The 11794-nt window shown below is 53.0% G+C and overlaps 1 protein-coding gene across 1 annotated transcript; it reads right to left on the reverse strand.

Annotated features, from left to right (window-relative positions):
- Positions 1-388: 388 nt before the first annotated feature.
- POU4F3 (POU class 4 homeobox 3) lies at positions 389-3828 on the reverse strand. The gene is made up of 2 exons (XM_082454267.1): positions 3501-3828; positions 389-3185 (listed from the first exon to the last, which is right to left on the reverse strand). Exons 1-2 carry the CDS (start codon positions 3618-3620, stop codon positions 2289-2291), a joined length of 1017 nt encoding a protein of 338 aa, XP_082310393.1. The 5' UTR covers positions 3621-3828; the 3' UTR covers positions 389-2288.
- Between the last annotated feature and the right edge of the window lie 7966 nt (positions 3829-11794).

An 11794-nucleotide genomic window follows, 5' to 3' on the forward strand; every position in this document is an offset into this window, starting at 1 on the left:
GGCGGGGGCGACAGGGTGAGACCCAGGGGCTGGGGATGATCCCCAGGTTCGCTTTTGCAGTAGGGGGGCGTACCGCGCGGAGGGGAGACCCGCTCTGCTTCGAATTTCAGTCCAGAGGTGATGACGCAGAGTTCTTTGAAGACACAGTGGGGAAATGTACAGACGACTCCAGGACTTGGAACATTAATTTTTAAATCATGAAGGTGTTTCTGCGTCTCACAGATAAGATTTCCTCCCCCTTTTAGAGTATGTGGAAGAGAGAGAAGGAAACGGGCATCTGTTGAGCACCTACTGTGTATAGGCACTAGGCCAGGATCTTTGCAGCAAATATCTCATTATCCATCCCCCCCACCCCCACCCCCACCCCCCCGCCACACACACACACAGAAGCCTAGATAGACTGTGGAATAACCTCCTGGGTGACAATTCCAAATGAATTTCTGAAGTGACCCCGAGGAAGTCCAAACGACTCTGTCCCAGCAAAGAACATTTTCTTCCCTTTTTGCATCTCTCTCCTCACCTCCCATCTAGCTGTTTGAATCTTTTAAAATAATAATGTTTCCCGCGAAAAGCCAAGCACTACCAGACACCTTAAATAAATAATCTTACTTAGTCCTGACAATAGCCTTGTAAGTATTCGCATCTTCATGCTGCAGACAACCGATGGAGACTCAGAGATGTTACACTCACTTCAGGATCGTTCAGCCAGTGAGTGGAGGTACTGGGGGCTCCTACTCCCATCAGTCAGGCCTAAAAGTTTTCTGTCTGAGTCAAGTTGAGCAAATAGAAGCTGAGAGATTAGCACGTGGGAAGCGTGGAGGAAGGGCCTGGAAACCCTGAGGTCCAGGGAGGATCTGGGTGAGAAGATGAGGCAGCCAGGAAAGAGGAGCAAGGAGAGAAGATTGCAGGAGACTGGCCTCCCGGAAATGACAGTCCAGCCCTTTTGGGTTCTTACTTTTAAATCCTTTCCAAGACTAGTTCTCCTTAATCTCCGAGAAAGAAAAAACACTGCAATTCGGGTTGAAAAATAAAGCATTTATTTTAGGAGTTAATTCAAGGGGTAAAGAGAGAAGGAAACAATATTTTATTTGTATCTATTCGGACAACGAAACCAAAGGTCACACAGCAACACGCAAATTACATGAAGCAACGAAAGAAAACATGTGACGGGGCCAGAGGGACTGGGGTGAGAAAGATCCAGGCCGGGGTTTCGCCCCTCTTTCCGTTCAAAACTATGAGTGAACCTCCACCGAGAGGTTGGGGGATGGAAAGACGTAGAGTTAAATAAATAACAGTAAATAACGGTGCTAACAATAATAATAAAAGCACAATGAGGTGAGACATGTTAGAAGGACTTGCATATGATTCGGAAAAGTTACAGTTACTTTCGTTCGAGCAGCTGCCTCTACGCAGCTGCTCTGGGAGTCTGGCTGGGGTCAGTCCTCAGTCCGATTGCTACCAATCCCCTGTTTTCCTGCAGGCGGTCATCACCCCTCAAACTGCTGTCATTACCCAGCAGATCGTGGCGGACGGGCCACAGCAGGGGCCGGCTGCTGCTTGCAAACCAGCTTGTACAGGATCCCTCCCACCCCATCCCAGCATTTTCAGTCGCTGAATTGGGCCCACCTTTTCTGGAGCCCACCTTATGGTGGAGAACAGCTCGGAGCCCGCTACTCCCCGAACATTTTCCCTGAACCTAATCTATGCTACCTTAGAGAATTTACAACAAACCAAAGGATGAAATGGATAAAATTTAGGTGACGAAGGGAGTATAAGGCTATCCTTTGGAAACATACATGTACTTTATATACTCTAAATAAATCTCCAGTACATGTTTGTGCCCCACTTAGACTCTGTGTTATTCCTTATCGCTTCCCTCCCATCCCTTCACCCCTTGTCTAATCGCGCTTAGTAAAGTGGTGCCTTCACCCCAGAGTCGTGCGTTCGGGCCAATGGACCATCCCCTGCGTTTCGGCTCCCGCCGTGAGGTCGCGCAGTCGCGTGCGCTAGGGCGATTTTCAGCACCACGGACAGCACAAGCCCCTCCAGGCCTGCCTTTCATGAATTATTTTCTTAGCGCCCACACTTTTCTGATGGGAATAGAAAGAAAAGAATGGAAAAGAGAAGGCCGGGAGGCAACCAGGTGGGATAAAGGGGAAAGTCTGTGACTTCGGGGGAGAGAACCTGACCTGCCAGGAGACGTCTCGGAGCCCCCATAACCGTGCCCCCCAACTCCAGGGGGACATACACTCAGCTCTCCCGGCCCCGGACGCTGCGCCCCGCAGCAGTCAGTGGACAGCCGAGTACTTCATTCGTTTCTGTTTCTGTCTTTGGTTACAGAACCAGACCCTCACCACGTTCTTTTTAAGGTCCAGTTTTTCGGCGATGGCCGCGATCTTTTCGGATGAGGGCCGCGGCTGGATAGCGAAGTAGGCCTCCAGCGAGCGCTTCTCCGGCGCCGCGATAGACGTGCGTTTGCGCTTCCTCTCACTGCCGTTGAAGAGCTCCGGCTTGCTGTTTTTCTCTCGGTAGGCGGCCTCGGCTTCCTCCAGCCAGGCCTGGAGCACCGGCTTGAGGGCGATCATGTTGTTGTGCGAAAGAGTGAGAGACTCAAACCTGCAGATGGTGCTCTGGCTGAGCGAGCCGACGCCGGGGATCTTGAGGTTGGCTAGAGCCGCACCCACGTCCGCCTGGGTCACCCCCAGCTTGATGCGCCGCTGTTTGAAGCGCTCCGCGAAGGCCTCGAGCTCTCGCGGGTCCGACTCCACGTCGCTGAGGCACGCGGGCATGGTGCTGTGAGGCGCCACGGCATGTGGGTGGCTCATGCCCATGGCCTGATGCAGGTGGCCCATGGCACCCAGGTGATGCGGGTGGATCTGTGCCGGCATCACCGAGTGCTCGGGGGCTCCCAAGCCGCTGACGCTCAGCGTGGGCGAGATGTGGTCTAGCAGGTCGCCCTCGAGGCCCTGGTGCACCGCGTGGTGCGGATGCGAGGTGAGGGTGGCCGGGTGGGAGATGGGCACGGTGGACGAAGTGGACGTGCAGGGCACGCTGCTCATGGTATGGTAGGTGGCGTCGGGCTTGAACGGATGGTTCTTGCCGTGGGAGACGATATCCACCGCCGCCAGAGCTTCGGCGCGTGCCAGCAGGCTCTCATCAAAGCTTCCAAATATATTACCCTGCAGCTGCAAGCGAGAAGGCGCACAGCACGGTCAGTGGGGAATACTGTCAACTCAGGATTAAAACACATTTTCAAGCAACCGAGATGCCTCTCCTCAAAGCCCAGGTCATAAAAATTAATACGGAGACAGAGGCTCTGCTGGAACAGACGTGTGGATCAGAGACATGAATGAGAGAGAGCGCGCGCCGGGAGAGAGCACGGGGGAGACAACGAGAGGGGTTCAGACAGCGGCGATTGTTCTGGGCGACATGAAAAAAACATGAACCAAGTGCCTGTCAGAAAATGTGCCTTAGAGCGGTAATTATGCTCCACTACGTACCTGCGGGGCTGGGAGACAGACTCGGCGCATGGCCTCAGAGCCGGAGTGGAGGCTGGAGAATTTGGGTTCTTGAAGCACCGGGTGCATGCCGAAAGGCTGCTTGGCGTTCATGGCCATCATCTTCGCACGCCGGGCAGGGAGGCAGCGAGGGACATGGATCTTCTCGCTCGCTCGCTCGCCGCACTCCAAGTGAGCGCCGCTCAGCGCCCGCGCTCCCCTCGCCCTCTCGCTCGCTGCCTCCCCTCTCCCCCACCTGCTCCTTCACTCATCTTACAAGCAGCCTGCCAGGAAGGGCCCGGGCGCGCGCGCAGGCGTGTTCACGTGCCCGAGACTCGCAGGGGCGGCCCGGGAGGCGAGGCCAGGCAGCAGCTCTCCGCGCGGGCCCCCGCCGCCCCAGACGCTGCATTTATACCCTGGCCGGGCCGGGCCTCTCCCCGTCCGCCCCGCCCTGCCCGGCTCCAGCCCGCAGACCTTCCGGATTCTTTCTTCTTCTTCTCGGACCTTCTTTCCCCCAAAGTCCCAAACCTCTCCATCCTGTCCCAACTCTCATAACCCAGATAGAAGGGCAGCCGTGGGCCGGGAAGCTGACCAACCTCCCTACCCACCCCCACCCCCACCCCATACACACACTTTGCCCAGCTGCCGCCAAACTGCCCATTTCCAGGGCGCTCCTGGTCCCACGCCGGTGCGGTCCACCAGAGTCCGGCCCAGCCGCGCAGCGAAGGGGCGCCTCCAAGCTCCCAGACGGGCTCCGGGGAGGATGAGAAACTACCAGAATGAGCCCCAGGTGACCTCCACCTCCCGGGATGGAGGTGGGGAAAGTAACTGCCTGCCTAGTGCAGGAGGCCTGAAGTTTCCTCCCTGCACTTGTCTTTCTTGCCTTCGCTTGAGAAAGAAAATTTCCCGCCCCCCCCCTCCCCGCCTCCCCCTTTCCCCAAGCCGCCAGTCTAAGGAATCTTGCAGGTTATTTTTAGGACTGCCCACCGGCCTTGGGAGTCGATCAGAGGACTTCTGCTGGGCCGCTGATGCTTACAAGCCCCATTAGCCACAACAGCAGCGTTCATTTTAGAGGTCCTACTGTGTGTTGGGCAATTTAGAGTTAGCTCAGGGTACCCTCAGTACCCTATGGAATAGTTACTGTTGTGCCATTTTATAGACGAAGAAAACGAGGGTCAGATGGGTTAAGCCCAAGACAACGTAACTGGGAGCAAAGCCATTCACTCACTCGTCCGTTGTCGTTATCCGTTACACACATATTTACTGGTGGCCTACTGTGTGCCAGGCGCCAAGTCTGACTTCCCAGGCTCTTAACCACTCAGCTACTTTGTCTTCCCTCCCGAAGTTTCGGACCTGCGTGCCCCGAGGTTAGTGCTGCCCCGCCCTCGCCTCCCCTCTGCTCCCCTCTTCTCTCCTCTCCTATCCCCGCGCTGGTAAACATCGTGAATAATGCATAGGGAATCCTGGGACCGCGGCCGTGCCGCCCTCCGGCTTGGGAGAAAAGCCCTGCGCGCCCAGCTGAGCCCACCTCGTTGCCTCCACCGCGGAGCGGCCTTCGGGTTTCAGTGATCCTGGCAGCCTGTAAGCTAGGACCCCACGCCTGGGGCTTTGAGTCAGGATTCCACGAAGGTTAACGGGGGGGGGGGGGGCGGGGTGAAAGGGGCCACCCCCTGGCCTAAGAGAAAGCGCAGCCGGGTCTGGCCTCCCCACCCTCGGGTCCTGATAATCCCTCTTCTCCGCATCGGAGTCAACCCCCTTGCCTGGGTCCTGTCCTCCAACCAGCGGAGAGGATTAACCCTGGTGCGGGAAGTCACGTGTGGCCCTTTCACTAACCCTTTCTGAGCCTCGGTTTCCTGAGCTCTAAAATGGGAATTGCATTGCTATTTGCCTTCTTGGGTTCTGGTGCAGATGTTGACAGCTGGAGTAGAAAGGAAAGCATTGAGTCAACTTCCTCACAACCTGATGCTTGGGGGCTCAGGCTCTGCCCTGGGATCTTGCTCTCGAGAGGCCAGGAGCCAACTCAGTGTCTGGGTACTGCAGTTTCCTCATCTGTTAAATGGACATCGTAGTTTCACCTCCACTGATTGTTGTGAGGAATGCACTGAGATAAGCATTTGACACAGTGCCTGGGACACTGAAATCATGGAATAATGTTTGTTCCTCTCTTCTTCTCCCTCCTTTGGGAGCAGGAGTGGCCTGGGTCCTCTCTCTAGAGAACGGTTTGTCTGCAGGTGCAAACTGGTTCCTTGCTCTCCTCTGTTCACCTGCTTTGCACCAGACTCCGTGGTGAAGGTTGAGACACAGATGTGAATCAGACACAATCCCTACCCTCACAAGATCACCAGTCTAAAATCCACTGCAGGAAATTGACTGTTCACTTGCACTGCAGTGGAGCGGATGTAGATTCATGCACAAAACACAGAGCAAGGCTGGTGGGATTCTTGAAATACAGAATACACACCAGAACCGTGAGCCTCAGGAGGCCTGGGCTTGGGACAGCATTCAAACACTGTGTCAGTGTGATGCTGGCTGAGCCTCAATTTACCCATAAGAGAGGGCTGGACTAGATGATCGCTAAATGCTTCCAGCTGTAGCAAAAGACTACCATTCTGGTTAATTTAAATGAAATACGTTTTGAGCAGGTCAGGAGCTTCTCTCCAGGAATCCTCAACTCTCCAGAAGCTAAATGCAGCATTATTGTATCACTCACCAGCATTTAGGACCACTCATTCTTGTTTTCTGCCCAATACTAGAAGCCAAAAGAGAAAACGGGGACAAAAGCTGGGTATACTGGATCCTCTAGGGAGAAGAATCTGTAACTCGCCTGGCTTCACGGTGCCCTGAGACCCTAGTTGTCTGTGAAGCTGAACCCCCAGAAACGAAGGGAAAGGCCCATCTACATCCATTCTTCCCCGCTTTGTCCCTTCAGGGGCCTGGGAGATACTAGCCAGGATCGAGGTCAGGCAGGGGTCAGAGACAGAGCAAAACCAACTAGCCCCCTTAGGCCTCCAGTGCAGACCTTTGGCTCACCAGCCCTCACTCCAGCATCCTGAGGCATTAGGATCACAAATCAAAAACCATGCTTGCATCAGACAACCTGTGTTCCCTGGGTTTTTCCCACCCTTCCCTTCAAGAGGGTCTACTAGCAGCTCTAAGCAGCCAGCAGGAAGATGACTGCCGTCCTTAGGGACCACTCTTACTGAGAAGGCCCTGGAGATAACAGACTGGAGAAGAATGAAGGAAAAGGCCATTCAGAAAGTAACTGGAAGGAGAGCCCCAGAACACAGTTGATAACATCCTCTGTACTGTACGGGATTTGCAAACTTAAATTCTGTCAGGGGCAAGTCTGGTAAAATTAATTAGCTGGGTGTATACAAGGGAGGATTGGGACTGTGGTAAACCGGAGAGCACATGTCCCCACCCCATGGGGTTAAATTACAGTTAAAACACACACACACACACACACACACACACACACTTACATATACACATCACGTATGGGCCAAACAAAATCTGTCTGAGGGTCCAAGGAAGGACCACATGGGCATTTATGTAAGTGACCCTAAATGGGGCATTTTCTTCATGCTACAGCCATTTCCGAATACCTACTGACAGCTGGGCCTTGTATAGGTTCTGCAGGTATAGAGCTCACTGCTTCAGGGGCTCATAGTCTAGTGGGGACAATAGAATTGCTACATGTAACCCTAAGTCAGGACACAAAGCACCATGTTCTCCAGAAGGACTAGCCCTATAGGAATTCTAGGAAGGGCGGGGTGGGGAGAGGCATTTTCCCTGAGGGCCAGTGGCTTTCAGCTTTACTTGGAGTAGGAATCATCTGCAACCTCTTAAAATCCAGCATCCTAGGGCCACACACAGAGATTTGGCTACAAGGACTAAGGTGCTTTTTAAATAGACATCCTTGATTTGTGTGCAGATGATCTGGGACCATCAATTCAAAAAACTTGCCCTGCACACTTGTTATATGATGATGATGATGATGATGATGTTAAAGCCCTGATTTAATTATGTCAGTTTCACCAGGACTCAAAGAGAGAGTTTTCCTTCTTTGACTCTTTTGCATCTTCCTCTATTATGTCTTGGGAAGAACATGATGTTTTATGGTCTCTGTTTCTCGAAGGACCCCGGGACTTCTTTGAGGATGAGTCTACAGGTATACATGCAGGGACTTAATAATTTGTGTTGAATGAATGAATGCATGAATAATATCCTCCCCAGGACTCTGGCCTGTGATGATAGTGACAATAAGAGGAGCCATTGGTGGGGTGGTTCCTTGTGTGCCAGACTCTGGGCTCAGTGCTTTAGAAGTATTATATGCTGAATCCCCACATCAAGCCTGTGAGGTTGATATCATTATCTCTATTTCACAGATAAGAAAACTGAGGCACAGAGAGATTGAGTTGCCTGAAGGCGGCAAGCATGGTAGAGTGGAGACTGGAACCCAGGTGTCTGACTCCCAAGCCCATGCTGAAAGCTGACTAACATCCTGCACTGCACCAGTTTCCCCACCACCCAAGCCCAGGGCCTGAGGGAGCGGGGTGAGCTGGCTTTTACTCCTTTCTCAGAAGGCCATGCTTCCAGAGGCTCAGAGTCTGGCCCTGCTCCAGGCGTGCTTCCGGGCTGAGGCCACGGGGAGAAGCCAGCAGCTACCCCCCTCCCACCTCCATCCCTGGCTAACCTCCACCTTCCAGTGTTGGGGAGAGAGAAAAGGGGTGGAATGGGAGATGGCCCCGATAGGACAGCCCGAACTCAAGATGCCATCGCGGGGAGGCAGCTGGCGGGGCTGCCTGGCCAGGTGTTCGCAGCCGCCCGCCTCACCTTCCTCTCCCTTTCTCTCGTCTCCTTTCACAAACTTCTCACATGTACCCGCCGCCTGCGCAGCTGCTGCGGACTCGCCTGTCGGCCGCTTGCCTCGTATTGTCTGCGCGGCCTTGGACGATCTGAGACGCCCAGTGGGACTCAGGAGCTCGGGGCCGAGCATCCGTGAGGGACCGGCACGCGCCAGGAGCCCTCCCCTTCCCCTGCGGTCCCCACCGCGGACCAAGCGCTGGCTCTCAGGCAGTAGGGCTCCATGCAGGTCCCTGCTTCCTCACGGCCTGTTTCCTTATCTGAAAAATGAGAGGACCGAGCCAAGGGATCGCCAGGAGCCCTTCTCCACCATGCATTCTTTCACTGAAGACATTTACTGAGTGCCTACTATGTGGCAGCCACTGTGTTAAGAGGTAGGAATTCAGCTGCAAATGGAACAGACAGTCCCCGACTTGCACCTACCACCCCTACCCGCCTGGAGCTGATGCTTCAGCGGAAGATGAGCAGTAAAAGAGAAAGCCTCCAGTAGTGATAACTACTACAGAGAAAATAAACCAGGGTGATGGAACAGAAAATGCATGGACAGAAAGGGGAGGAGGAACCTTTGAGCCAAGGCCGGAAGGAGAAAACGGAAGATAAAGGGGAACAGCACAGTGTGAAGGTCCTGAGGTGGGATCAGCTTGGGGTGTTCAGGGAAGAGCAGGAAGGCTAGAGTGGGGGGAGTGTGGTGGGAAAACTTCGAATGTGGGGGATGGCAGAATCAAAAGGTAGGAGCTGGATTTTGCAGAGAGGTTGGGTTTTGCTCCAAGGAGAGTGGGGAGCCCCCAGAGCATTTCAACAGGACAGTGATAGGATTTGAGGTCTACTTCTGGTGGTTGTGCAGGAACTGGGTGAGATGGTCCAGAGTGGAGGCGAGAGACCCCAAGCTTTCTGGGTTTAGTCCTGGGCTTCGTGGGGAATCCAGGTCAATGGTTTGAATTTGAGGTGTCATGGCCCAGGAGACTCTTCCTAATAACGTCCTACAGCTTTTTCGTATTCCTCCCTCCACACCCTGTGTAGGTCCCCTGTGTCTTCATCTTCGAGCTCTAGACATTATCATATATGTTGTGAGCAGCATGGCCAGCTCTGTGCTTGCCCTCAAGCTCCTGGACTCAATAAACACATGGTTCTGGCACATGAGGACTGGTTTCGCTTTCCTCTTCTCCAGTTCATAGGTGTCTCAGAGTTCAAAGTCATAAAGTCAATCCCCCTGTGGCCTAGCTGGTTGTCATCTCTTCCATGGCCAAAGGATTAGGCCATTTCTCTTACCCAGCCAGTTTGGCTGTGAAGAGGCAGCAAGGGGTGATGGACAGAGCGCAGGAAGTGTGGATTCTAATGTGGATGTATAACTAACCTGCTATGTGATCCTGAACAAGTCACTCATGGTCTCTGGGCCTCAGTTTCCTTATCACTATAACAGGATTAGGGAGACGGGCTCCACAGGCCCCTTCAGGACCTGTGTGGATACCTCAAGGTTTTAAGTGTAGATCTTGGGGAAAAGGTAGAGGCCATATCCATCGCCATAAACGGAAACCACATTCTGATGGTTCTGCAGTGTGCTCTGTAAGAAAAGCAGGGACTTCTGTTGCTTTGTGTATCCATCAAATGCTTGCTGAGCACCTAGTCTGTGCCCGGCACATGCTAGGTCTGGAGATAAAATGATAAACAAGGGCTACATGGTCCCTGCTTCAAGAAGCTTAGAGTCTGCTGTTGTCTTATTCAGTCTTCCTAATACTCCCAGAAGGGAGCATTATCTCTCCGCCTTTTCTTTCTAGATAAGGAAACCGGTTCAGAGAGGTGAAGTAACTTGTCTATCAGTGCACAGCTTATTGTTTCTTGAGCTCTAACTCTGCCAGCCTGGCTCTGTGCTTTATGTCACTTAATCCTCACAGCCACCCTCTCTATGATGTAGGTACTATTATTACATCTGTTTCACAGAGGGGAGCCCTGAGGCTCAGTCAGAGAAGTTAAGTGTGTTCCTTGAGGTCACACAGGAATAAGTGGCAGGGATAGGATTTGAACTCAGGTGTGCTTTCCAGAGACCACAAGCTTTCCTGCACACATACTAGACAGTCTCCAGGAAAATGGGTGAAACTTCTGCCACTTGTTCACTTTCCTTTAAGCCCTGGATGCAGCGAAGAGAAGCAGAGCCATTAACAAGCCTCTGTAAATTAAAAAAAAAGAAGAAGAAGAAGAAAAAGAAAGGCAGAAAAGAAAAAGGAAGAGGCAAGACAAGTGAAGGCTTTGCTCCCATCAGGGGGGAAATCGGCGTCTTGTCGCCTAGCTCCATGCCCTGATTTATGATAAAAAATTTAGAGGAAATCATTTATATTTTAAGGGATCTAAATAGCTGCATGAAAGTTTTATCTAAAGTGCCACTGTATTTATAGGCAGTTCTTCCATGCTGGAGGTAATTAATAGACGTATAAATCGCAGGGCTCTCAGCTCTCCTGCCCGCCCTGCTGGATGGCGACGCGGGCCTCCTCGGCACCTGAGGACCACGAGGGAAGGGGCCGGGCGGCAGCAGCAAAGAGACCTGCGCCAAAGCTACCGCCCCCCGCCGCGCCCTGTGTTTTGTGAAGCCTTCGCTGGGACCCAGGAGCTATTTCACATTAGACTAGTGGATGCAGCCCGAAGTCGAAGCCTGGCCACAGTTCCCGGCTGCCCAGTGTCTAGTCCCTTTCAAGTGTTGTCCAAAAAAAGCAAAAAGGCAGCCCCCCTTCTCTCTTTCCCGCCCTGCCGCCAGCGCCAGGGAATATACTGCACCTCTCTGGAGGCCTTATAACTCCCGAAGGTCCTGGTAAATGAAATCTTGTGCTCCCTCACTCCCCCAGCCCAACTTTAGTCAGACTCCCATTTCCCTGTGTGTGTCCCCTGCTCAAGACGCCAAGCACTTGTTTTGGAAAAGGAAGCCAGTTGTGAGAGGCCCGAGGCTCTCGGCTTACTTTAATTAAGGCTGTGAAATATTGATGGTTTTGGCTCTCTCTGTGGCTGCCACACCTTACAAGCCGGGAGAGAAGCCCAGGGATGAACAAGCTAAGGAAGGCCAGATGATTTCCCTTCAGAAAGGCCATACAAACCTACAGAGGTGTCACCACCTGAGATCATCCTGGGGCCCTAAATAATTGATGGGCCTCCTGAATATGAAAAGAAAAAAAATCCACCAAACTGGAAATAACAGTGATGACTCACTCAGGGTTGAACCTTTGGAAATGGGGAGAGGGTGTGCTTACCCAGCGGGCTGAGGGTAGACAGGCTGGGGGATAAAGAACAGCCCCCGTGGCCCTCTTCCTTCATTTGGGTTCCTTCCAGTAGAGCCATGTTGAGCAGCTTTCTGTCCAGAGGTGGGGCAGACAGAACCTTCCCCAACTAAACACCCTCCTTTCTTTTCCTTGAGAGACCAAGGATGGGCATTCCTTACTGAGGAGAAA

Source organism: Balaenoptera physalus, assembly GCF_965194825.1.
Source record: "Balaenoptera physalus genome assembly, chromosome: 3".
NCBI lineage: Eukaryota > Metazoa > Chordata > Mammalia > Artiodactyla > Balaenopteridae > Balaenoptera > Balaenoptera physalus.